The sequence below is a fragment of the Choloepus didactylus genome, chromosome 2, assembly GCF_015220235.1.
Source record: "Choloepus didactylus isolate mChoDid1 chromosome 2, mChoDid1.pri, whole genome shotgun sequence".
Lineage (NCBI taxonomy): Eukaryota > Metazoa > Chordata > Mammalia > Pilosa > Megalonychidae > Choloepus > Choloepus didactylus.
The window spans coordinates 96,623,434-96,649,980 of record NC_051308.1 but is presented as its reverse complement, the minus strand read 5'-3'; the positions used below and the strand labels follow the sequence as shown (position 1 = coordinate 96,649,980).

The 26,547-nt window shown below is 38.9% G+C and overlaps 2 protein-coding genes across 8 annotated transcripts in view; one reads left to right on the top strand and one right to left on the bottom strand.

Annotated features, from left to right (window-relative positions):
* MPC2 (mitochondrial pyruvate carrier 2) overlaps positions 1–3,807 on the bottom strand; it is a 29,167-nt gene extending 25,360 nt beyond the window's left edge. The window contains exons 1-2 of one of the 2 annotated variants that reach the window (XM_037825427.1): positions 3,593–3,807; positions 2,031–2,199 (exon numbers count right to left, since the gene is read on the bottom strand). In XM_037825427.1, the coding sequence (XP_037681355.1) occupies positions 2,031–2,139 (109 nt within the window). In that variant the 5' untranslated portion in view covers positions 2,140–2,199; positions 3,593–3,807. Of the gene's footprint in view, positions 1–2,030; positions 2,345–3,592 lie in introns of those variants that run through there. The other variant, XM_037825426.1, reaches the window with a different exon arrangement.
* Positions 2,985–26,547, top strand: part of DCAF6 (DDB1 and CUL4 associated factor 6) — a 201,023-nt gene continuing 177,460 nt past the window's right edge. For all 6 annotated transcript variants that reach the window (XR_005215172.1, XM_037825416.1, XM_037825415.1 and 3 more), the window contains exon 1: positions 2,985–3,340. Coding sequence is in view for 5 of the 6 variants with exons in the window: in XM_037825416.1 (XP_037681344.1) it covers positions 3,244–3,340 (97 nt within the window). In the remaining variant the exon portion in view is untranslated. The remainder of the gene's footprint in view (positions 3,341–26,547) is intronic.

Here is a 26,547-nt window from a genome sequence, read left to right as displayed (position 1 = left end):
GTGTTTCCTCATACTAATGAATCAACAGTTGTATTTTTCATACTTATTTATTTCTACACTGGTATGCCTACAACTTTTCAATCCACAAATTTTGCAGTGATAGGTATCCTTACCTCGCCTATAGTTCAAAAGCTTAGATGTGAGGGAACTAACATTTGTTAAGAGTCGAAGTACAAAAACACTGAACTACATATTTCACAGGCACATCATTTAATTTTCTGAAAAATCCCTTAATGGTGATAATTACTATTCCTGTTTTATAGATTAGAAAACTAAGGCTCAGGGGATTTAAGAGTTTGAGGTCATACAGCCAAGACTCAAAACAGGTCTGTCTGGCTTCAAAACCTATGCTCCTTCCACTATGCTGATAAAGGGGCTAAAATAACTGAATTAATCCAGGGATATCCAGATAAAATGCACAGTCTACAAATGAAAGGTAACTCCTCTTCATTCTGAAAGTTGAATAAAGTATTATCAGCACTAAATACTTTTCCAAAACCTTCAGCTAAAATGAAGCTCTTGGAAGATCAATATAAGATTACTCTCCAATTCTATATTATTTTAAGTTGTTTAAAATTGCTCCCTTAAGGGAGCAAAGCTTAAGAGGGTCACAGTTGACGCCACCAAATACAATTGACTCCGTAATGCCCAGATCTCTACAGAAGCGTTGCCCTATCCTCCTTCCTTGAAAATCTTTGCCACAAAATACAACACAATTTCAAAAAATTGAGTGTTAAAAGGACTAAAAGATAAGCAAACTAAATAAATGTATTCATCAATAACAATTCATACTTAAAGATCAGTTTTTATAATAGATATAATATTGCAGTAAATAATACTAGGGGTTAAACTGAAGTGTAATCCCAAATATAGTTCATTCCATTATCAAACTGGAAATCAGAGTCAGTAACCAGCTCTGGCTTCAGAGAGCTGCTCCATCATCAGATATGGGGGGGACTAGAAAACCTCCCTAATGATACCAATTGCAGATGATTAAATATGCATAAACAAGCCATTTTTTGGGTTGCATTTGAATCTTTTAATTTATAATACATTTCTTCCTTTGATAAGTCTCAGGCTTGAAAGAGATCTCAGAAGATATCTAGTTTTAGCCCCCAGGCAAGTAAGAATTATTACTTCCCTTTTTATCATAGAAGTAACAGAATTCTAGGGTAGTTAGGGTTCTTTAATAAAGAAGTGGAGGGATGGAGCTCTTCAAGCTTCTTACAGAATTTATTTTCAACCACAAGAACACTGCTTTTCAGTAACATTTACTGAGCCTTCACAAAGAACCAAGCATATATGTTATCTTTAATTCTCACATAGATCAGAAACTGAGAGATATGGGATTTTGCCCAAAAGGTCAACTATATGCAACTATATTACATATATATATTACAACTAGAGTAAAATCCAGCTCTCTCCACACAATAAGGTCCGGTAGAGCTTGTTCAGTAATTTCATAAACAAAGATATATTTAAAGAAACAAAACGGACCTATGAGAGGAGAAAGGACACTGGATTCAACACACTTGAAACCTGGTAACGCATCCAGCTTGGGGGAGGGCTCAGTCTGCCGCCTCTACCAGCTGGGGGTAAAAGAAACATGATCTTTACTCCCAACTTTCTGGCCACCTATCTAGCTCTGCTCCGCGTGGGTCACCACTATTCGTGGAAGGAAATAGGCGAGTAAGAGATTTCATGATGGCCAAGACCCTATCGTGGTCGCAAAAACTGCGAAGGATCAAATTCAAAGGCCTAGTCCGAGTTTGAGTTGTGCTTAAGGTTGTGGATGCAGCAGAGGTCAGGAAGGGCGCTGACTCGAGAACACGGGTTTGTGGGAGATGCTGGATGAGAGAAAGCGAAAGAAATGAAGAGAGGATGGGAAAGCAGACGGATTTATTTGGAGGGCAAGGTCGGGGCTTAGGGTGATGCCTCGAGCGGCAGAGTTGTCAGCGGGCAGCTAAAGGTTCATCTTGGAGGGTGAGGGAGAGAAGGTCTCGGTAGGAGTCATTCTGTGATCATTTTACCTGCCGGGTGGTTGTACAGAGGCCTCAATTTCTCAGGCAGCATCAGCTCCACTTTATCGAGGAACCGGTGGTAGGTGGCCCGCAGGCCTCGGACGCCGGCGGCCGACATTGCCGCCGCGGGGTGATCGCGGGTAGCCGGTTGGGAGAATTGCGGTGTCCTCTTCCCTGGCTGACAACGAAGGGCAGCTCGTCACTTTCCCCCGCCACAGCGCCTTGCGTCCTCTTCCCTAGCGTGCCCTTCCCCAGTCACAGCCTGCCCTCTGCGCACCACCCACGGCCGGGACCCAGAGACCGCCGAGGGGGCGGAGGCTCCTGACGGCCCGCCCCGGGCCCGCCCCGGGCCCGCCTCCAGCCCTGGAATCGGAAATTCTGAAGAGGAGTTGCGGCAACAGGTGCTGAAGGGATTGCCTCACTGAATCTACTCAAAGCCCTGCCGGCAGCGCGCTTGCGCAGGCGGAGCTCTTGCTCACCGTGATTGGCTCACCTAGCAGCGCGGGCGGGGTCGAGCGGGAACCTGCAACTTCTCGTTCCTGGCCTCGAGGCCATCCATGTTGGAGAAGGGAAAGTGAAGCTGCAAGCTGCGTTAACCCTCTTTCAATTTTAAAGGCCCGTAGTTAAAATGGGCTTTTCGGGTCTTCCGTGCCCTGACTAATGATGACGCCGCACAGCTCTCTTGCTTCCTTTGACATGAGACCCGTGAGCGAGAGACTACAGATTTCAGCTCCTTCTCTTTCCACTCCTCTTTCGTCCATAGAGAATTAGGGATTTGGCTAGCGTGGCCTGAAGCTACTCTTCTAGAGTGAGGGCAGCCAGGAGAACACTGGCCTCAGTTCCCCGAGTGGTTGTCATCTCGCGAGAAAGGCTAGGAGGGGAGGGTGTTGAGGACGAAGAGAGGGAGGAGTCCCGGTCGTCTCCACCTCCTGTTGGCGGGGGGGTGGAGGAGGGAGGGAAGGAGGGGACTGTTGCTGATCTCTGGATGTTCTGGGTAGTCTGAGAAGGAGAGTATGAGGCGAGCTCCGGCCCGGGTGCGGCCGGGCTTGGGAGGCGAAGGCACTGCCGCCACCTCCGCCGCCACTATCTAACTCGCTGCGCTCGCGAGGGACGGCGCGCGGATGGTGCTGGTGCGGCTCGGGTGTTGATCCGCGGGTCTCCTCCTCCTCTTCCCCTCCCCCATTCGGGGGGTCTCCCCTCGTACCCCGGCTCCAGCAGAGCCATGTCCCGGGGTGGCTGCTGCCCACACCTGTTGTGGGACGTGAGGAAAAGGTCCCTCGGACTGGAGGACCCGTCCCGGTTGCGGAGCCGCTACCTGGGTGAGCGGGGGCCCCGGGGCGGAGGCGCTGAGGTCGCCGCCCGGAGGTGGGGGAGGGGGCCGTGCTGCGGGGGCTGTTGAAGGTGGGACATGGACTCGGCAGGGGACCTCGGAGTCTCTAGGGTGTGGGATGGGACCCCCGGCCGACTGGCCCCGCGCCCGTGTGCTCCCACGCCCAAGCCCTCCGTACATGCTGCCAGTTGCCGCCCTTGCTGGGTCTTCCTTGGGGGGCCGGGCCCGGGGCGGACGGTACCTTTAGAGGAAGTGTTGTTGGGGTCGTCTCTGGCGTGGGACTCGGGAGAAGACTTGCCCCAGCCTCGCGGAGCTGCCGCGTTGGAGCGAAAGTTGGCGTTTTGCTCTTCGCCAACGCGCTTTCCACCCAGCCGAAGGACCCAAGTTTTTGTTGACCCCTCTGCCCCGCTCAGTCTCCCGAGGATTTCGGCGTCGGCTGCGACGCGCTGACCGCCTTCAGCGACTTCACGCTTCAGACTCCGCGGAAACTGTTTTGCGGCTTTGAGCCAAACTCGAAAAGTGATAGCTGTGCACTCTTCCCCACCCCCGCGCGCTTTCCCGGTTCGACTGTGCAGTTCAGTTCGTTTTGACCGCTTTAAGGTGGTGTAGGGTTTCACGTTCCTATTCTCACCCCTGTAAAACACAATTGGCATTTACTGTTTCTTAGTTAAGCTTTCTAAAAGCAGCCTTCAGTACTTGAGGGAACAACAGTCTTGCACTGTTTTTCGTTTTGGATAACATGGTTTTGTGAGGATTCTGGGTCACGTCTGAGCTAACTATAGGAAGACCAGTTTCTTAAAAGTGGAAGAAATATATTTAGTGAGGGTCTTTTGGGTTTATTCCTGTGTACTCTTTCCATTAGAGTTTTTCTGTCTCTCTCTTTTTTTTTTTATAAATTTAAAGATAAACAATATCAAATAAAATTTTTTTCCTTCCAATTTTGTCACTTGCTAGGTAAAACGGTTTGTTGCTGTCTTTTGGTTTAGTCTAAATAGAAAAACAATGAAATCTGGTTACAAACAACAGTCCTGGTTTGTAAATTATTTAAGAGAAGTTAGCATGCATTTTTTATGCATCTTGTTTTTTAGTGCCTCAGGCGACATAGGAGTATATTTTCCTTGTAAAAATGCAAACAATAAAAATGAAACAAAACCCATGTCTACAAAGCCAGATTGGCTTAGCAGACAGGAAACAGCAAAATCCACATTAGTAGTGCCTGAATTAATGAATTTTTAAAGTTACTTTTTGAAGTATTCTTTATAAAGCTTTCGTTTAAAAGTCCAAAGAGGATCCATGTGTTTTGGATGGTATAAATAGGTTCCTATGTGTGTTTGTTTTTTAAGAACTTAAGTATTTGAACATTTTAATTGTATTTGTTTACCTATTCCAATTTCACATCTCCCTTCTTAGAGGTAACAGTGTTATCTGTTTGCTGAATGTTCTTCCAGACGTTTTTCTTTACATTCTTACAAGCACATATGTACAATTCGTATAATTCTGTGTGAGTGACCTGCAAACATGGTGTCATATTGTAAGCATTATTTTGCAACTTGCTTTCCCTACACTACATCTTGGAGATATTTTCATGTCAGTAAAAATAGATCCATTCAACCTTTAAAATTATTGCATAGTATTTAATAGTATGAAAGTACCATAGTTGACTTAACCTTTTCTCTTTAAATGGACGTTGGCTGTTATTAACTGCACTGCATTGAACATCGTATATGCCTTTTGTGCATTTGTTCTGTGATAATTACTTGGAGTGGTGATTAATTACTTTTAAACCTGAGGAGAGTGTTTTTTTAAAACCATTAACCTAAAAAGGTGCAGTATTTCTTCTAGAATTTGCTGAAGAAGAACCTAGTTTTAACAAAACAAACATGATAATTTGGTTTTTTAATCTCAGTTGGACAGTGTAAATAAGTGTTTATATTTAAGTTTCTGTATGAACTTTTTCTTCTGGGTCAGTTGTTCAGCTGTATCTATGATCCAGCTGATTAAAATGTAACAAAATCACACATTTTCTTTTTCCCTTCCCACACTTCTCCCCAGTAGGGTTGGACGGGAATTGAAGGTTAAGGTTCAACTGGCTTTAGTAGAAGATCTGAATTATGGAAGATTTTTCAAATATATGCATATTTATATGGGGTATCCCTTATCTTAATATTTTGTAATGCTAATATATGTTTTATAATTAGCACATTCTTGGTACAACTTTTTTTAAAAGTGGATCTCTAAGTATTTGAAATAGCTTGTAAAGTAATTTCTTGGCCTTCATTCTTAGTAGACTTTCTTTACACCATTAGTTTATCCACCTTTTCCACACTACAATGCCAAACTGGCTTAGCAGACAGGAAACAGCAAAATCCACATTAGTAGTGTCTGAATTAATGAATTTTTAAAGTTACTTTTTGAAGTATTCTTTATAAAGCTTTCGTTTTAAAAGTCCAAAGAGGATCCATGTATTTTGGATGGTATAAACAGGTTCCTGTGTGTGTTTGTTTTTTAAGAACTTAAATATTTGAACATTTTAATTGTATTTGTTTACCGTACTGTATGCTAAATATTTTGCTAAAATGTTGCCTTGTTTGTGTTTCTAATAATGAGTTAGACTAAATAAAATTGAGATTTTTTTGGGTAATGTATACCTTTCAAATTATTTCACAATAGCATGTCTTTCCTGTAGTAGTAAACAAGTTGTATAGTTGAATTTTATTTAAATTTGGTTAATTACCTCTTTTCTTCCCATCAAAGAAAATTCCAACTCACAGAAATACCCTTTTATGTTGGGGAAATGAAGATAAATAATCTGTCATACTATATTTAGGAGAAAAGGATACCTGTTTTATATATTTTTATCACCCAAATTCACAAGATTCACCTGAGCCAACAGAGTTGTTTTGGATTAGCATGGATTCAGGGGTGGTTAGGGATTTAATCTTTGTGAGCCTGAGTTCCAATGTAGGATTTTTTAAGAGTAATTTTATTGTCCACAGTCAAAGACAACTATAGTTTTAAGTGTTTCTGAAGACCCTGTATACTGGCTGTAGAGTAGTGGTTTGTAAATCTGTGGTTGTTATAAGAGCTTATATGTATATAACATGTATATAGTTTTATAAGCATAACATTGCATAGAAAAGAAACTATAATTTCTATACATTTCCTTTGATTCAGTGGATATATAGCAGATTCTCATGTTTCCTTAATTTTGACAAGACTTTGCTACAGTTTAAATTTAGACTTTCTTCTAAATGAAAAAAAAAGTAATTGGAAAAAGGTAATTTTGAGGAACTTTCAATGGAATTTGTTTACTATAATGCATAAAGTGCTTAATATAAATATAAAATGTCTAAATTCTGATTAGGCAGCCAGTGACAATTTAAAAAAATTTTTAGTAGTCATTTAAATCTCTTTTTGTAAGGGAAGTCAGTGTCCTTTGAATATCATTAGAGTCAGTATGTATTGAAATGGTAACTGTGTATTTAAATTACTCTAGCATATCCCGAATACATCTACATTCTAAATTACCAGGTTCTTCATAATGTGTTGCCAAGTTACCATATATTTATTACATGGAGTTCATTAAGTTCTGACTTTTGCCTCCTTTGTTAGCCATTGGGGAAAGTTAGTTGAATATTTGACCACCAGAAGCATATCAGCAGTCATGACAACTGAAGACAATATGATAGCTCTACTGTGGGTTTAATTCCTCCCTGGAATAGAGGGTGAACTGAATTGATAGTGCTTAGAAAGGACAGGGGCTTCTGACTGCATAGAATTTATATTTAAGTTATGTTTTAGATCAGTGTTTTACCAACGTTTTGACCATGATCCACAATAAGAATACATTTTCATGGTGACTCATGATAACACACACACGCAACAAAAATTCTAGATTCTCCAAATGGTGTATTTAGCCTTACTAGGTGGGATGGTTTCTATTTTCTGTTCTGTTCTGTATCATGTTGTTGAAAACGTTGGTGTTGACCCAGCCAAATACCCACTGAGTCAAGGCTTGAGGTTTGCAATATATTCTAGATGGTGTCTATTATTATAATTGTAATTGAGTGTTATTGACTTCAAGGTTAGGATGGGTGGGGTTCCCAGGAGCTTGAGCCGATTTTGCTTTTAAACACTGCTTATGGCTAACTAGGAAGATATCAAATAGTGAAACTTTCTTTGTAATTCTATCTTGTAGAAAAATAACAAAGGTGAGATACTTAAAAATCATCATTTTTTTGGATGAATAGCTACAGTGGGTTGCTGGATTATATGATATGTTTAACTTTGTAAGAAGCTGCCAGGCTGTTTTCTAAAATAATTGTACCATACTGCATTTCCATCAGCACTGTGTAAGAGTTCTAGTTGTTCTCCATTCTCATCAGTATTTTGCATTTTGAGGCTTCCTTATTTTAGCTTTTCCAAATAGGTGTGTAGAGGTATATAATCATGGTTTTAATTAGCATTTCCTTACCAATTAATGATGTTGAGCTTCTTTTCATGTGCTTATGTGCCATATGTGTACTTTGGTTAAGTGTCTGTTAAAGTTTACCTTCTTAATATTGAATGTAAGAATTCTTTATGTATTCAGTATTCATGTTCTTAGTCAGATATGTAGTTTGCAAAAATTTCTCCCAGTTTTTCTCGTCTTTTTTCTCAACAGAGTCGTTTAGATAGTTCACACATTTTTGTGTTCTATGAATCTTTACCTAATCCGAGGTTGAGGATTTCTACCATGTTTTCTTCTACTAGAAGTTTTCTATTTCTAGTTCATTCATTTAGGTCTGTGAACAATTCTGAGTAATTTTTACTTCGGTTGCAAGGTAAGGGTCAGGATTCATTTCCTTTGCATATAAATACAATTGATCTAGCGCCATATGTAAAAAGAGTGCCTTTTTCCTCTTGTCAAAAATCAGTTAACCATATACATGTATGTTGATTTCTAGACTCTAGACCATTGATCTAGTGTCTGTCCTTATGCCAGTACTTTATGTCTTAATAGTAAGTGTTGAAATCTGCTAGTGTAATACATACTTTGAGCTTGGTTCCTTTTTTTTTTTTTCCCCCAAAATTGGGGCCTTTGTATTTCCATGTAAGTTTTAGAATCAATCTGTCACTTTCTACAAAAAAGATTGCTGGGAATTTTTTTGTTTCTTTTTCCATTTTTTAAAATGTTTTACTCTTTAGCTCTTTTTGTTTGTTTTTATAGTTCAATTTTATTGAGATATATTCATAAACCATAGTCATCCACAGTGTACAATCAGTTTTTTTTTAATCTTCATTTTATTGAGATATAGTTGCATACCATGCAGTCATACAAAACAAATCGTACATTCAATTGTTCACAGTACCATTACATAGTTGTACATTCATCACCTAAATCAATCCCTGACACCTTCATTAGCACACACACAAAAATAACAAGAATAATAATTAAAGTGAAAAAGAGCAATTGAAGTAAAAAAGAACACTGGGTACCTTTGTCTGTTTGTTTGTTTGTTTCCTTCCCCTATTTTTCTACTCATCCATCCATAAACTAGACAAAGTGGAGTGTGGTCCTTATGGCTTTCCCAATCCCATTGCCACTCCTCATAAGCTACACACAATCAGTTATTCACAGTACCAGTATATAGTTGTACATTCATCACCAAATCAGTTTTTGAACATTTTCATTATAACACACAAAAAAGAATAAGAATAAAAGTTAACGTAAAAAAGAACACCCAAAGCATCCCATCCCCCCATCCCTTCCTATTATTCATTTACTTTTTGTCCTCATTTTTCTACTCATCTGTCCATATGCTGTATAAAATGAGTGGGAGCCACAAAGTTTTCACAATCACAATCACATGGTCACACAGTGTAGGCTATATAGTTGCACAATCGTCTTCAAGAATAAAGGCTACTGGGTTGCACTGATTGCTGGAATTTTGAGTGGTATTATGTATAAATTATTTCAAAGAGAACTAACATCTTCATGATATTGAATCTTCCAATTCATGTTTCTCTCCTATTTAGGTATTCTTTAATTCTTCTCAGCAGTTTTATAGTTTTCATTGTACAAATCTTGAGTATATTTTGTTAGATATGTTCTTAAGTATTTCAAGTTTTTAATACTATTTTAGATTATTCTGTTTTTAAATTTCAGTATCCAATTGTTCATTGGTGGTATATAGAAATACAGGTTTGTTTTTTTATATTGAGTTTGTATCCTGCCCCCCAAGCCTCCACATCGGTTGTTGTTGTTGTTGTTATTTTTGCAGTTTCTTGGGGATTTTATGTAGATGATTATTCACTGCATATCAAGAAAGTTTTATTTCTTCCTTTTCCACCAGTATGCCTTTCTTTTTTCTTTGCTTGATTGCCCTGGCCAGGATTCCAGTAGATTCTTGAATAGAAGTAATGACAACAGACATCCTTGACTTATTCCTTATTTTAGGGGGGAAACATTGGGCCTTTTATTATTAAGTATGAGGTTGGCTATAGGTTTTTTGTAGATGCCCTTTATCAGGTAGAGGAAATTTTCTTCTATTCCTTATTTTAGGGGGGAAACATTGGGCCTTTTATTATTAAGTATGATGTTGGCTATAGGTTTTTTGTAGATGCCCTTTATCAGGTAGAGGAAATTTTCTTCTATTTCTAGTTTGCTGTTGAATTTTGTCAAAGGCACTTTCTGCATCTGTTCAGTTGACGGTATTTTTTTTTTCACTTACTCGTGTTTATTCCCTTGTTAATATGGTGTATTCACATACTGATTGCTTTTTTTTAAAAAATTCAGTTTTATGGAGATATATTCACATACCATGCAATCATCCATGGTGTACAATCAACTGTTCACAGTACCATCATATAGTTGTGCATTCATCACCCTAATCTAATCTGTTCTTTGAACATTTTCCTTGTACTAGAAAAAGTAAAAATAAGAATAAAAAATAAAAGTAAAAAAGAACACTCAAATCATCCCCCACACCCTGTTTTGCATTTAGTTTTTGCCCCCATTTTTCTACTCATCCATCCATACAGTGGATAAAGGGAGTGTGATCCATAAGGTTTTCACAATCACGCTGTCACTCATGTATGCTACATAGTTATACAATCGTCTTCAAGACTCAAGGCTACTGAGTTGCAGTTTGATTGCTTTTTAAATGTTGAAACATGAAATTCTGGAGCTAAATCCCATGATAAATTATCCTTTATATATTGCTGGTTTCCATTTTATTAAGACTTTTTTGCCTGTGTTCATGAAGGACATTAGTCTGTAGTTTTCTTGTACTATTTTTGTCTGGTTTTGGTATCAGAATCGAAAGTACTATTTTTCCTTAAGTATTCAATAGATTTTATCTTTGAAGTCACCGGGGCTGGCCTTGGAGTTTTCTTTCTGAGGAGGTTTTTTTGTTCTGTTTTGTTTTTGATAATAATTTTAACACTTTTTGATAAAATTGTAGGTTCATATGCGGTTGAAAGAAATAATATAAAGAAAACAGATATGCCCTACAACCAGTTTCCTGCATTGGTAACATCTTATATAACTGTAGTACAATATTACAATCAGGCAATTGATAGAGATGCAATCCATGGACCTGATTCAGCTTTTAGCAGTTTTGCATGCATTAATTTGCCTCTGTGTATATTTAGTTCCATGTGATTTTAACGCGTGTAAGTTAGTGTGACTACTGCCACATTCAAGCTACAGAAGAGTTCCATTACAAGAATTCCTCCTGATACCCTCCACACCTCTAACCTCTGGCATCCACTATTCTGTTCTCCATGTCTGTTATTTTGTCATTTAAAGAATGGTGTATAAATGGAATCATACAGTATGGAATCTCTTGAGATTGCTTTTTTCATTCAGCATAATTCCCTTGAGAACCATCTAAGTCATGTGTGTCTTTTTTATTACTGAATGTTATTCCATGGTTTGGATATAATACTGTTTAACCATTCACCTGTTGATGGATGTTTGGGCTGTCTTCAGTTTGGGATTATTACAAAAAAAGTTGTTATGAATATTTATGTAAAGGTTTTTGTAGGAATATAAATTTTCATTTTTCTGGGATGAGTGCAATTGTTGGGTCATATGGTAAGCACATTGTTTAATTTTGTAAGAAACTACCATACTACTTTCCAGTGTGGCTATAGCATTTTATGTTATCATCACCTGTGTATGAGTAATCTACTTTCTGTGCACCCTCACTATCATTTGGCATTATCACAATGTTTTGTTTTAGCCATTCTGATAGGTATGTAATGATATCTCTTGGTTGTTTTTTCCCTCCAAAGACATTTCTTTAATGATTTTGCATTTCAGAAACATTTTGCTATAGTCTTGCTATTGAATCTTGAAACAAACTGGATTTTAAGGTTTTGTTTTTTTTTTTAATGGAGAGGAAAATTTTTCTATTGTTTTTTGCTAAGGTATGGAATGATTGTTTTTCTGTTTTGTATGATACACCTTGCCACTGTCAAAATGTCCTTGAGTTTAACTCTACTGATTTCAAGGATTGTTTGTAAATTAAATAGGTAATACAGTCAGTTTACATATCTCAAATTAATATTGGAGCTACTAAAGCATTTCTCTCTCTTTTCTCTTTATTTGGCTTATACATAATGAACAAATTAATCTGATGTTCAATTCACATGGTGCTCTGTACATGCAAAATATCTCACATTATTTGTCTTAATTGTATCTCTCCTGTAAAAATGAACCTAATGTCTTACTGTCTGTTGTCAGCATAGATAAATCAGATGGTCATTGTCATTTTCACATTACCACTCTTAAGTTCTTTTTAAGATAAACATTTATTATATTAACACTAGTCATTATTTAATAAAAATTGTATTAGAAAAGTTGTAGGTTTACAGAATAATCATGCAGAAAATACAGAGTTGCCTTATGCCATCCACATTATTAATATGTTGCAAGAGTATGGTACCTTTGTTACAATTGATTAAAGAATCTCATATTCTCTTATTAACCACAGTCCATAGTTTACATTATGGTGCACTGTTTGTGTTGCACAGCTCTATGCTTTAAAATTTTTTTTATCCTAGTAACTAACATTTATTCAGCCTGAAATTTCCCCTTAAACAACAGTCACATATATAATTCATTGCATAAATTAAATTCATAATGTTGTGCTACCATCACCTCTGTTAACAAAACTTTTCCATCACCCCAAATACAAATTTTGTACCAATTAAGCATTGACTCCCAATTTCCTTACCCACCTGGCACTGAGTAACTTGTATTCTATTTTTTGACTCAGTGAATTTGCTTATTCTAGTTATTTCATATCAGTGAGATCATGCAATATTTATCCTTTGGTGTCTGGCTTATTTCACGCATTATGATGTTATCAAGGTTCATTCATGTTGAATGCATCAGAAATTCATTCCTTCTTATAGCTAAATAATACTCTATTGTGTGTGTGTATATATATATATATATATATATATATATATATATATATATATATACACACCAACATTTTGTTTATTTACTTATCAGTTGATGGATGTTTGGGTTGTTTCTATCTTTTGGCAATTGTGAGTAATGTCTCTATGAAATTGGTGTGCAAATACCTGTTTCAGAGTACCTGCTCTCAGTTCTTTTGAATATATACATAGAAGTCAGATTGCCAGGTCATATGGTAATTTAACTTTCTGAGGAATTGCCAAACTGTCTTCTACTGCGGCTGCATCGTTTTACATTCCCACCAACACTGAATGAGTGTTCCTGTTTCTCCACATCCATTCCAACACCTGTTGTTGTTATTTTTTTAATAGCAGCCATTCTAGTGGTCGTGAAATGGTATCGTTTTGATTTGTATTTCCCTAATGGACAATGATGTTAGCACCTTTTCATGTACGTTTTGGCCATTTGTTTATCTTCTTTGGGGAAATGTTTATTCAGGTTTTATGACTATTTTCTAATTGGGTTGTTCACGTTTTTGTGGTTGAGTTGTAGGATTTCTTTATATATTCTGGATATTAAACCTTTACTGGATATGTGGTTTCAAATATTTTCTCCCGTTCTGTAGGTTGTCTTTTTACTTTCATGAGGAAATCCTTTGCACAAAAGTTTTTAACTTGGATGAAGCCCCAGTTATCTATTTTTTTCTTTTGTTGGCTTGTGCTTTTGGTGTAAAGTCTAAGATACCATTGCCTAACCCAAGGTCCTGAAGGTGCTTCACTATGTTTTCTTCTAGGAGTTCTATAGCTCTTTTTCATATAGTTAGGTCTTTGATCCATTTTGAGTTGATTTTTATTTATGGTATGAGGTAGGGATCCACCTACATTCTTTTGCATATGGACATCCAGTTTTCCCGGCATCGTTTGTTGAAGGGACTATTCTTTCACAATTGAGTGGACTTGGGACCCTTGTCAAAAGTAAATTTGTCATAAACTTGAGGGTTGGTTTCTAAAATCTCAGTTGATTCCACTGGTGTAGATGTCTGTTCTTGTGCAAGTACCATGCTGTTTTGATTACTGTAGCTTTGTAATAAGTTTTCTTTTGAGGGGTTGGAGTGAAAGCAATATATGTTTATTGAAAGCTGGACAGGATTGGGAATTTTCTTCCATTCTTTTTTTTTAATTCAGTTTTATTGAGATATATTCACATACTGTACAATCATCCAGTGTGTACAATTAGTTGTTCACGATACCATCATATAGTTGTATGTTCATCACCACAATCAAGTTTTGAACAGTTTCCTTACTCCAGAAAAAAAAAGTAAAAAAGAACACCTAAGGCATTCCATCCCTCCATCCCACCCAATTTTTCATTTAATTCTTGTCCTCATTTTTCTACTCATCTTTCCATACTCTGGATAATGGAAGTGTTGAGCCACAAGGTTTTCACAATCACACAGCCATACCATGTAGGCTACATAGTTATACTGTTGTCATCAAGAATTAAGGCTACTAGGTTATAGCTGGACAGTTTCAGTTATTTCCTTCTAGCTATTTCAATACACTAGAAATTAAAAAGGGATATCTGTATAGCACTTAATGCCTTCCAGAGTGACCTCTTGACTCCATTTGAAATTTCTCAGCCACTGAAATTTTATTTTGTTTCATTTCACTTCCCCCTTTTGATCAAGAAGATTTTCTCATTCCCATGATGCTGGGTCCAGGCTCATCCCCAGGAGTCATGTCCCACATTGTCAGAGAGTTGTCAGGGAGTCATGTGCCATGTAGAGGGGAGGGCAGTGAGTTTTCCTGCCTAGTGGACTTAGAGAGAGGCCTCATCTGAGCAACAAAGAGGTTCTCTGGGGGAGACTCTTAGGCACAATTATAGGTAGGCTTAGCCTCTCCTTTGCAGTAATAAGCTTCATAAGGGCAAGCCCAAGATCAAGGGCTCAGCCTACTAAATTGGTAGTTCCTAATGCTTATAAGGATATCAGGAATTTCCCAGGTGGGGAAGTTTAATATTTCCACATTTTTCTCCAGTTCCTCAGGGGCCCCTGCAAATACATTTTTAGTCTCTGCCCAAATTACTTTGGGATGTATTGAGATTTCACACTAACCTGTACAAACCTACCAGATCTCACTTCCTATTCAAAGGCCCATGTAATTATGATATTTGAATAAATTGACCGTACAATTAAATTATTTAGTGTGCAGCAGAAAATATAGATCCTGTATCAAGTAAGTATCTCTTCCCTTGGTCTCACACAGTAGTTGAAGTTTTAAAACACATTCAGTATCTTCTGTTACCTGTTGCCTGATTTGCCTTAGTCCTAACCAGATCCACTTGATTCATATCTCTAATTGACATCTGAACTCTTTTTCAGCTTTTTAAACAGTTGCTGTATGAGGAAATACTGACATTCGTAGCTGCGGAGCTGTAGCTCTGAATTTCAGGTGTCATACAGATACCCAAAGTTCCAGAAACCAACCAGGTTATACACAAAGAGCTCAGCATTTCAGAATTTGGAGATAACCATTACAATTCAAGAGTAGATGTGACTTCTATAAGAGCTTACATTCTAGGGATCATTACAGTAAGCATTCCCCTGCTAGCCTGTGCTCTAAGAGTCAATTCTCAGCGTTTACACATTATGGTTAGTCCATATTAGTGAGGTGTTATCATGTTTATCTTTTCATTTCTGGCATATTTCACTCAAAATGCTGTTGTCCTGAGGAGCTATTTACTTAATTGCGTGTCTCACAACTTCATTCCTTCTTGCCCAGTATTCTATTGTATGCATACACCACAGTTTACCACTTTGTTCAACAGTTGATGTACCCTTAGTCCACTTCCATCCATTGCATATCGTGAATACTGCTGCCATAAACACCAGTGTGTAAATGTCCATTCATGTCCCGGCTCTCAAATCTTCCAAGTGTATACTCTGTAATGAGGTTGCAGGACCTTATGGCACCCACATACTTAGCTTCTTGTGGAACCACCACACTGCCCTCCAGATGGGCTACACCATTCTACTTCCCCACCAACAATGAATAGGTACATCCCTCTCTCCATGTTTTCTCCAGCGCTTGTATCCTTCTGTTTATTTCCCCCCCTGCAATTTATAGATATATTCACATACCATACAGTCTTCCACAGTGTAGAATCAGTTGTTCACAGTATCATCATATAGTTGTGGATTCATCACCACAATCAGCACTAGAACATATTCATGTAATAAGTTTTAAAATCAGGAAGTGTAAGTCCTCCAATTTCATTCTTCTTTTTCAAGAAGGCTTTGGCTATTTGGAGCCCCTTACCTTTCCATATAAATTTTTTAATGCAATTTTACTGAGATATATTCACACACCATATAATCATCCAAAGTATACAACCAGTGGCTCACAGTGTCATGTAGTGGTGCATTGATTGCCACATTCAATTTTAGAACATTTTCATTACTGTAAAATAAAGAAAAAAATAAAAAACACCCAAAGCATACCATACCTGTTATTCCCTCCTTTTATTTATGTATTTCTTGTCTTTATTTTATTACTCATCTGCCCATTAACTAGGTAAAGGGAATGTCAGTCATCAGTTTTCACAATCACATTGTCACATGATAAATGCTATGTAGTTATACTGTCATCATCAAGAATCAAGGTAGTTATACTGTCATCATCAAGAATCAAGGATTACAGTTCAATAGATTCAGGTATTTCCTTCTAGCTATTCTTATACAATAGAAATGAAAAAGGAATATTTACATAATGCATAAGAATAACCTCCAGAATGATCTCTCGTCTCTGTTTGAAATCTTCCAGCCGCTGAACCTTTATTTTGCTTCATTTCTTTTCCCGCTTTTGGTCAAGAAGGCATTCTCAATTCCATGATGCCACCCCAGTGTGCGCCTCGTGATTGCTCCCTCTGCTTTCTCCAGAACTGGACCAGGGACCCACAGTGGGAGCACAGGGTGTCTGCTCTGTGCTGGGGAGTATTATGGGCAGGGCCAGCTAGAATGTCACAAACTTCTGTTACTGATTTTAAAGCTGTGTTTTCTTGATTTGGCTCTTACCCAGTTACTGAAACCTTTTAACTGTTTTCTGGAGTGTTGAAGTGGTTCTTCTAGCATTTGCTGGTTGTTCAAAGAGTCTGTGGGGGAATTGTATCTTGGAGTGTCTTCTCCTGCCATTTTGGTCAACCTGAAGCCTCATTATGGTTTTAATTTACATTTCCCTAATGGCTAATGATGTTGAACATCTTTTCACTTGCTTATTTTTCATCTCTGTGTCTTCACTATATATCATCAGTGAAATATCTGCTCTTGTCTTTGCCTGTTTTCTACTGGGTTATTATTATTATTATTATTTTACTGTTGAGTATTTTTTTAATGGAATTTTACTGAGATATATTCACGTACCAGGTAACCATCCAAAGTGTACAATCAGTGGTTCACTGTATCATCATATAGTTGTGCCTTCACTACCACAGTCAATTTTTGAACATTGTCATTACTCCCCAAAAGGAAAAGAATAAAAATAAAAATAAAAAAAGAACACCGTAAACATTACATACCCCTTATCCCCCTGTTGCAGTTTGCCAATGCTGCTATTACGCAAAATGCCAGAAACAGATTGGCTTTTTAAAAGGGATTTATTAGGTTACACAGTTACAGTTCTAAGGCCATAGAAGTGTCCAGACTAAGGACTCGACCAGATGATACCTTCACTGAAGTACGGCCGATGGCATCTGTAATACCTCTGTCAGCTGGGAGGGCAAGTGGCTGGTGTTTGCTGGTCTTTTACTCCCAAGTTGTGTTTCAAAATGGCTTTCTCCAAAATATTTCTGGGCTTCTGACTTCACTCCTCTCTCTCAGCTCCTGTGCATCCTTGCTTTTTGTTCCTGGGGTGTTTCTCTTTAAGTGTCTTGGGGTCCTCCCTTAGCTTCTCTGGGGCAAACTCTTGTCTTCATCTCTTAGCTTAGCATCTCCAAAAGTCTCCCAGCTTTCAGCATCTGTGTCAGCTCTTGAGCTTTCTTAAGTAGTCTGGTGAACTAATCAAGACCCACCCTGAATGGGTGGGGTCCAAAACTCCATGGAAATAATTCAATCAGAGTTCTCACCTATAGGTGAGTGGGTCACATCTCCATGGAAACATTCAGTCAAGATTCTACCCTAATCAAAACACTGATTAGTCTGCCCCCACAAGACTGCATCAAAGAACATGGCTTTTCTGGGGGACACAATATATCCAAACTGGCACACCCCTCCTACTATTTATTTATTTTTTTTTGCCTTTGTTTTCTTACTCATCTGCCCATATACTGGATAAAGGGAGTGTTAGTTGCAACGTTTCACAATTACACAGTCATACCTTAAGAGCTATATAGTCATACAGTCATCTTCAAGAATCAAGGCTAGTGGATTACAGTTCAGCAGTTTCAGGTATTTCCTTCTAGCTGTTCCAATACGCTAAAATCTACAAAGAGATATCTATATAATGCATTAGAATAATCTCCAGAATTACCTCTTGAGTACTTGAAATCTCTTAGGCAATGAAACGTTATTTTGTTTCATTTCTCTTCCCCCTTTTGGTCCAAGAAGACTTTCTCAATCCCATGATGCCAAGACCAGGATCATCCCTGGGAGTCATATCCCATGATGCCAGGGAGACTTACACCCCTGGGAGTCATGTACCACATGGGGGGAGGGCAGTGAATTTACCTGCAGAGTTGGCTTCGAGTGAGAAGCCACATGTGAGCAACAAAAGAGGTTCTCTGGGGATGACCCTTAGGCATAATTATAAGTAGGCTTAGCTTCTCCTTTGCAGGAATATGTTTCATAGGGGCAAGCCCCACGATCAAAGGCTTGGCCTGTTAAATTGGTAGCCCCTAATGCTTGCGAGAATATCAGGAATTCCCCAGGTGGGGAAGTTTAATATTTCCACCTTTTTCCTCAGTCCCTCAGGGGGTCTTTGCAAATACTTCTTTCTTCTCTACCCAACTTACTCTGGGATGAATTGGGGCGTCACACTAACCTGTACAAACCAACAAGATTTCACTCTCTATTCAAGGTTTCAAGTAATTATGGTAGTCAAATAAATTGACCAAACAAGTTAATTAGATAGTGTCCTATAGAAGATATAAATTTTGTACCAAATAAACATCTCTTCCTTTGTTCTCACACAGAAGTTGAATTCTTAAAACATCATCAATACTGTCCTTTACCCTTTAGTCCAATTTGCCTTGGTCCTAACCAAATCACCTTCATGCTTATCTTTCATTGAAGTCTGACTTCTTTCTTCAGCTGTTTTAAGTTGCTGTATGGGGTAATACTGACTTTCATAACTTCAGAGCTCTAGTTCTGTGTCTCAGGTGTCACACCTGAAGTTCCTGGGAATGACCAGGTTGTACACAAAGAGCTCAGCATCTCAGAATTTAGAAATAACTGTAACAACTCAGGAATAGTTGTGACTGATGTAAGAGCTTACAGTCTAGGAAGCTTTACAGTAAGTCTTCCCCTGATAACCTATGCTCTCGATTTCAATTCTCGGAGTTTGTACATTATATTTAGTCCATATTAATGAGGCATAATAATAGTCTTTACGTTTCTGGCTTATTTCACTCAACATACTGTCCTCACGTTACATTCATCTAGTTGCATGCCTCACAATTTCATTCCTTCTTGCAGCTGCTCAATATTCCATTGTATGCATTCACCACAGTTCACTGTTCTATTCATCAGTGATATACTCTTCGGCCACCTCCATCCATTGCAAATCGTGAATACTGCTGCCGTAAATACTAGTATGCAAATGTTCATTCATGTCCCTGTTTTAAATTCTTCCAAGTATATACCTAATAAAGGGGTTGCAGGATCATATGGTGTGCTGGTTTGTATATATTATGTCCCCCAAAAGCCATGTTGTTTAATGCAATCTTGTAGGGGTAGGTTTATTAGTCTTTTGATTAGTGTGGAAACTTTTGATTGAGTGTTTCCATGGAGATGGGCTCACCCATCTGTGGGTGATAATTTTGTTTAGATTATTTCTGTGGAGGTATGGCTCTGCCCATTCAGGGTGGGTCTTGATTAGTTCACTGCAGTATTTAAGAGAGCTAGCAATCAACCCAGATGCTTGCTGACATTTAGAGATGGTTGGAGATGCAGATAGAAGGACATTTGGAGATGGTAAGCTAAGAGATGAAGCCCAGAGTTTGTCCCAGAGAAGCTAAGAGAGACCCAGAGACGCTAAGAGAGACCCAGAGACATTTTGGAGAAAGCCATTTTGAAACACTACCTGCGAGCAGAGAGAGGACCAGCAGATGCCAGCCATGTGCTGTCCCCGCTGACAGAGGTGTTCCAGATGCCATTGGTCATTCTTCAGTGAAGCTATCACCTTGTTGGTGCCTTAGCTGGGGCACTTCTATGGCCTTAGAACTGTAACTTTGTAACCTAATAAATCCCATTTTTTTTTCTTTTTTTTTTTAAGGGCACATGAAATATCCACTTTTCAAAACATTGAAACTGTTGGCCAGACTTTGGGAAATTAGTGACGATTTCTTCTTTTATCCACCAAATGCTTATTTTTTTTTAAATTTTATTTTGAAATAAATTCAAAGTTACAGGTACAGTTGTAAAAACAATACAAACCCCATACACAGCATACCCTGACCCCGTCCCCTGATACCCTGATCCATCAACTTTAACATGCTGTCACACCACCATTTCTTTCTTTCTCTCCCTCCCTACCATCCATCATCTATTGCTCTGTCTTCTGAACATATGAGAGCAAGTTGCACACAGCCTTGAACAAACACTATAGTTCACATATACAATTCCCATGAACAAGAACATTCTTTTATGCAATCCCGTTAAGCGCAGCTAAGGAGTTCAAGAAATTCAACATTGATACAAAGCTTACATTCTATATTTCCTTTTTTTTTTTTCCCCTTATGTCCCAACTGTGTCCCTTTGAGCATCCTGTCCTCCATCCTCAGATCCCATCCAGGATCATCCTTGGCATTCAATTGTCGTCTATTTAGACTGTCTTTTTTTTTTTTTTTTCCAATTGTGGAAACATACATATGCAGCCTAAATCTTCCCATTCCACCCCCTCCCTAGCATTCCATTAGTGGAATTAATCACATTTAGAATGTTGTAATGCTATCACCTTCCCACCATCCATTACTAGAAATTTCCCTTCACCTCAAACAGCAACCCTACACTCATTTCTTAACTCCCCATTGCCCCTTCCCCCACTTCTTATAACCCATACTCTACTTTTCATCTCTATGGTCATATTCTCTGCTAATTTCTTTGTGTTTACTGTGGGGCTTAAATTAACCTCTTAAATCCATAACATCTTGGTTTTCTTTGATACCAACTTAACTTCAGTAGGACCCGTAAACTATGTTCCTATACTCCTCCATTCCCCTGCCTTTATATAGTTCTTGTCAAATATTACATATTTTACATTGAGTCCCAAACCACTGATTTGTCATTCGAGTTTATGTATTTTATATCCTGTAGGAAGTAAATAGTGGAGTTACAAATTAAAAATTATTGACTTCTATTTGTATTCCATTGTGGTCAGTGAATGTGCTTTGAATATATTCAATTTTTTTTTTTAAATTTACTGAGGCTTGTTTTATGTCCCAGCATATGGTCTATTCTGGAGAAAGATCCGTGCTCACTGGAGAAAAATGTGTGTCCTGGTGATTTGGGGTGTAAAGTTCTATATATGTCTGTTAAAATTCTCTCTCTCTCTCTCTCTCCTTTCTTTGTTTCTCTGTTGGTAGGGCTCCCTTTAGTATCTGAAGTAGGGCAGGCCTTTTATTGGCAAAATCTCTCAGCATTTGTTTGTCTATGAAGAATTTAAGCTCTCCCTCAATTTTGAAGGAGAGTTTTGCTGGATAAAGTTTTCTTGGTTGGAAATTTTTCTCTCTCAGAATTTAAAATATGTCATGCCACTGCCTCCTCGCCTCCATGGTGGCCACTGAGTAGTCACTACTTAGTCTTATGTTGTTTCCTTTGTATGTGGTGAATTGCTTTTCTCTTGCTGCTTTCAGAACTTGCTCCTTTTCTTCAGTATTTGACAGTCTGATCAGAATATGTCTTGGAGTGGGTTTATTTGGATTTATTCTATTTGGAGTTTGCTGGGCATTTATGCTTTTTGTATTTATATTGTGTAGAAGGTTGGGGAAGTTTTCCCCAACAATTTCTTTGAATACTCTTTCTAGACCTTTATCCTTTTCTTCCCCTTCTGGAACACCAATGAATCTTAAATTTGGACTTTTTATTTTATCCATCGTATCCCTGAGATCCGTTTTGAGTTTTTCAGTTTTTTTCCCCATTTTCTTTTGTTCTTTCATTTTCTGTTCTGTGGTCTTCTAGGATGCTGAGTTGTTGTTCAACTTCCTTTAGTATTGTATTATGAGTAACCTGAGTCTTTAATTTGGCCAACATTTCTTTTATTTCTGTAAGAGCTTCTATTTTTTATTTGCTCTTGTGATTTCTTCTTTATGCTCTTCTAGGGTCTTCTTTATGTCCTTTATATCCTGTGCCATGTTCTTCTTCATGTCCTTTATATCCTGTGCCATGCTCTCATTCTTTGACTGTAGTCCTTTGATTAATTGTGCCTAGTACTGTGTCTCCTTCGATCATTGGATTTGGGTGTTTGGGATTGGGTTCTCCATATCATCTGGTTTTAGCAAACGCTTTAAGATTTTCTGTTCTTTTTGGCCTCTTGGCATTTGCTTTGCTTGATAGCTGTGATCTTCTAGGACCTCTGCTGAGGGAAGGCTGTGCTATGTCACAAGTGCACGCCTTCCCTCAAGGGAAGCCCTGGGCTGCCAGGCCGTGCAGGGGCGCTCCCAGCCTGATGCAAAAATGGCTGAATGGGATGTCTCAGCGCCCCCCTTTTCGCACAGCTCTGTCTTCCCAGCTCTGGGACAGCTAGCTGTGGTTGCACCCAAGGTGACTGTCCACAGCCGACATTGTGGCATATGTGGGGTGCTGTGGGATACACTCCGCATCAGACTGGGTTTCCTGGCGCGGCTCTGGGCTGTGGGTATGGCCCCAGGCAGGAGTGTTGCCAGCACGCTGGGAAGCTGGCTGCAAGGGGTGCGGTTTCTTTCTCCTTTTGGCTCTCCCTTCTGTCCCTCTGTCCCTGGGACAATCAGCAGCAGGTGTGGGGAGGGCTATCCTCCACGCCAGACACCAAGGTGTTGGCTACAGCCCTCTCCTGCAGTGCTTCACTGTGCTGTTCTCACTGCCGTATCTGCAGCCGCTCCCGGGCTCCACACCACAGCACGGCCGCGGGACTTTTAGCCGGCTTACTCACTTGTTTCAGAATGCAGACTCTCGGTTTCACCAAGTGCATGGCCCCTGTGTATTTACCAGACCTTGTCCGGCTGGTGCATCGCTGGAAGTGGTATTCTGGGTCTCTTTCTGGTTTTTATCTAGTATTTTTCATGGAAGTGTTTTTTTTGCCCTGTCTCACCTAGCTGCCATCTCAGGTTCTCCCTAATAAATCCGTTTTACAAAAGCCAGTCAATTTCTGGTATTTTGCATATTGGCAGCTTTAGCAAACTGGAACATATAGCAGCCCTATCTTGGGCCCTCTGTGGAACCACCATACTGCCCTCCAGATGGGCTACAGCATTTTACTTTCCTATCAACAGTGAATAGGTACATCCGTCTCTCCACATTTTTTCCAGCACTTGTATCTGTCTATTTTTTTAACAGTTGTATTCACATACCATACAATCCATCCTAAGTGAACAATCAGTGATTCCTGGTATAATCACATATTTATGCATTCATCACCACAATCTTTATAAGGAGATTTCCATTTCTTCTGCAAAACAAGAAGAGGAAAAGAAATGAAGAATAAAAAATAAAAAAATTAAAAATTAAAAAATAAAATAAAAAGTAGAAACAACAATAACACTAAGAATCCCATATCCCTCCCCTATGTCCCCCTCTTATTGAATTTAGCTTTTGGATGTTGCCTTTGTTACATTTCATGGGTATTTTACAATGTTACTGTTAACTATAGACTAATTTGAATTGATTATATTTTTCTGTACAGCATCCCATTTTTAACACGTTGCATTGTTGACATTCATTTGGTCTCTTTCATGTAAGAACATTCTTATATTTGTACATTTAATCACTATCGTTGTCCGCTCTAGGTTTTGCTATTTTAGAGTCCCGGTTCTTCTGTTTCCTTCTGGTGTCATACATGCTCCTTGACTTCCTGTTCAAACCCTGCTCACACTCAGCTTTGTTCAGTGTGCTTAACGATATTGTGCTGTCATTTACCATTTTGTCTTTTGGATTTTATATGTCATGTAGTATTTTATTTTTTCCCCCTTTCTTTTTACCCTTACTGATAGTCTTCACTTCTGTATTCTTCTCCAGTCCTCTCTCTCCTGTCTTTCCTATCTGCCTGTAGCACTTCCTTTAGTATTTCTTGTAGAGCCAGTCTCTTGTTTTCCTATCCTGCCCAGCAGGTGGTACTTGTCAGTCTGCAGCTTCCCACTGGCATAAAGAGGTGCGGTGCCTTTAATTCTCAGCAGACCCTGTCCATGCTAGGGGTGTACTTGAGACCAAGGGTGAGTCAGAAGCCAAGCTTAAGCTGTTTCTGTCCCCTCCCCCAACCCCTGGGGTCTGAATTCTCTGAATGAGGTCCGCCACTTAAGCTGGACCCTGCCCCCCTTTCCTTGGGGAAGATAAGCCCTTTAAGGAATTATCTTCTTCACTTGACTCCTTACTTTGTTTCTCAGACTTCTCCTAACTCCACCCTTGTCTGGGTCAGTGCTGACAATTCAAAATGCCTGAGACTTTCTCTAATGAGCTACTTAGAATAGTTTAAAAAATAGAAGGAAAAAAATACCTTTTTCAGAGCCAGTCCCCAATCCCGCAGTTCGCCAGTCCAGAGCTGGAGTTGGTACCTAGCTCTATGTGTCCATTTTCTTGGGACACAGGTCTTTTCCAGTATTCTGAGCTCGGCCAACTCCAAAAGGCTTGCTTGCTTGCTTATTGATTGATTGATTGATTGATTGAGTCATTCATTCATTCTATCAGACCCGCGTCCTCTCTGCCAAGGGAGACCTCAGGGTTCCTTTCCTGCTTACTCTGCAATTATCTGTGCTTGTAGCTTGTATTCAGTTGTCCAGATTTGTTGCGTGATTGGAGCCTTCTTGATCTTCCTTCCCTTGCTCCCAGCAGAGACAGCTTCCTTTTCTATCTCAGCCTTCTGGTTGAGGGGCAGGGGCAGGGGCGCCAGCTCCACAGTTTGGGGGACTTCACTTACAGTTCTACACTGTGATCTTGGCCCTTTCACCCATTCCACACTGGTGTATGATGTGTGTTAGGTCACTGATGTCCCCCAAACAGTTGTTCTAGACTATTTACTAGTTGTTTCTGGCTCTTTAGTAACTGCTCTCAGGACTAACTAAATTCCAGTCTTCCTTATGCTGCCATCTTGCCCCGCCTTACACTGTTAAGTTTTGAGAATTGTTCATATGTTCTAGATGTTAGTCCCTTTTCAGGTGTGCGATTATCAAATATTTTCTCCCAATCTGTGGCTTAAAAAAGAAAATCCTTATTTTTAGAGCAGTTTGAGTTTTAAGAAAATTGCATGGAAAGTGCTGAGACTCTCCATATATTCCTCCCTTCCTCCCTAGTATTAACATCTTGCATTAATGTAGTATATTTGTTAAAAATGATGGACTGATATTGATACTTTATTAGTAACTTGTGTATAGTTGGCATTAGGGTTCAGTCTTTGTGTGTACAGTTCTATGAGCTTTGACAAATGTGTCATTATATGTCCACCATCACCTTATTATACATATTAGTTTCAGTTCCCTTAAAATGGCTTGTGATTTGCTACTAATTCCTTTCTCCCACTCCCCACCCCCATGTCTTTTTATTGTCTTTATAGTTTTGCCTTTTTCTGCAGTATCATATAGTTGGAATCATACAGAATATAGCCTTTTCAGACTGGACTCTTTCACTTAGCATGTGCATTTAAGGTTCCTCCTTTTGTGTGTGTTTGGCTTGATAGCTCATTTCTTTTGATTGCTGAATAATATTCCATTTTATGGGTATGCCACAGATTGTTTATCCGTTTACTTATGGAAGGCAGCTTCGTGGCCTCCAATTTTTGGCAATTGTGAATAAAGGGTAGGTTTTTGTGAGGGCTTAAGTTTTCAGCTTCTTTGGATAGATACCTAGAAGCACAGTTGCTGGACAATATGTAAGCCTATATTTAGCTTTTTAGGAAACTACCAACTGTCTTTTTCATTTCCAGGTAGCTTGTTTTGTCATTCCCTTCCCAGGATCTTTTGCGTAGCAGAAGTTTTAATTTTTTAGGAACAGTTTAATAGTTTTTGTTTTTATGAATTGTACTTTTGTTCTCTTATTTAAGAATTCTTAACCTAGCTCTAGATTTTCCCTAAAGTTTTATAATTCTACGTTTTACATTTAAATCCATATCCATTTTGAGTTTTTGCGTGAGACGTGATATTTAAATTGAGGTTTATTTTTGTGCCTGTCAATGTCCACTTGCTCCAGCACATTTTTTGGAAATGTTCTTTTTCAATTGAATTACTTTTGCACTTTTGCCAAGAATCAGTTGAGCCTATTTGTGTGGGTCTATTTATGTGTTCTCTGTTACCTTTCTATGGTTATCCAGCACTGTCTTATTGTAGCTTTACAGTAAGCCTTAACATAAGGTAGAGTGATTCTTGCCTCTACTTTTTCAGAGTTGTTTTAT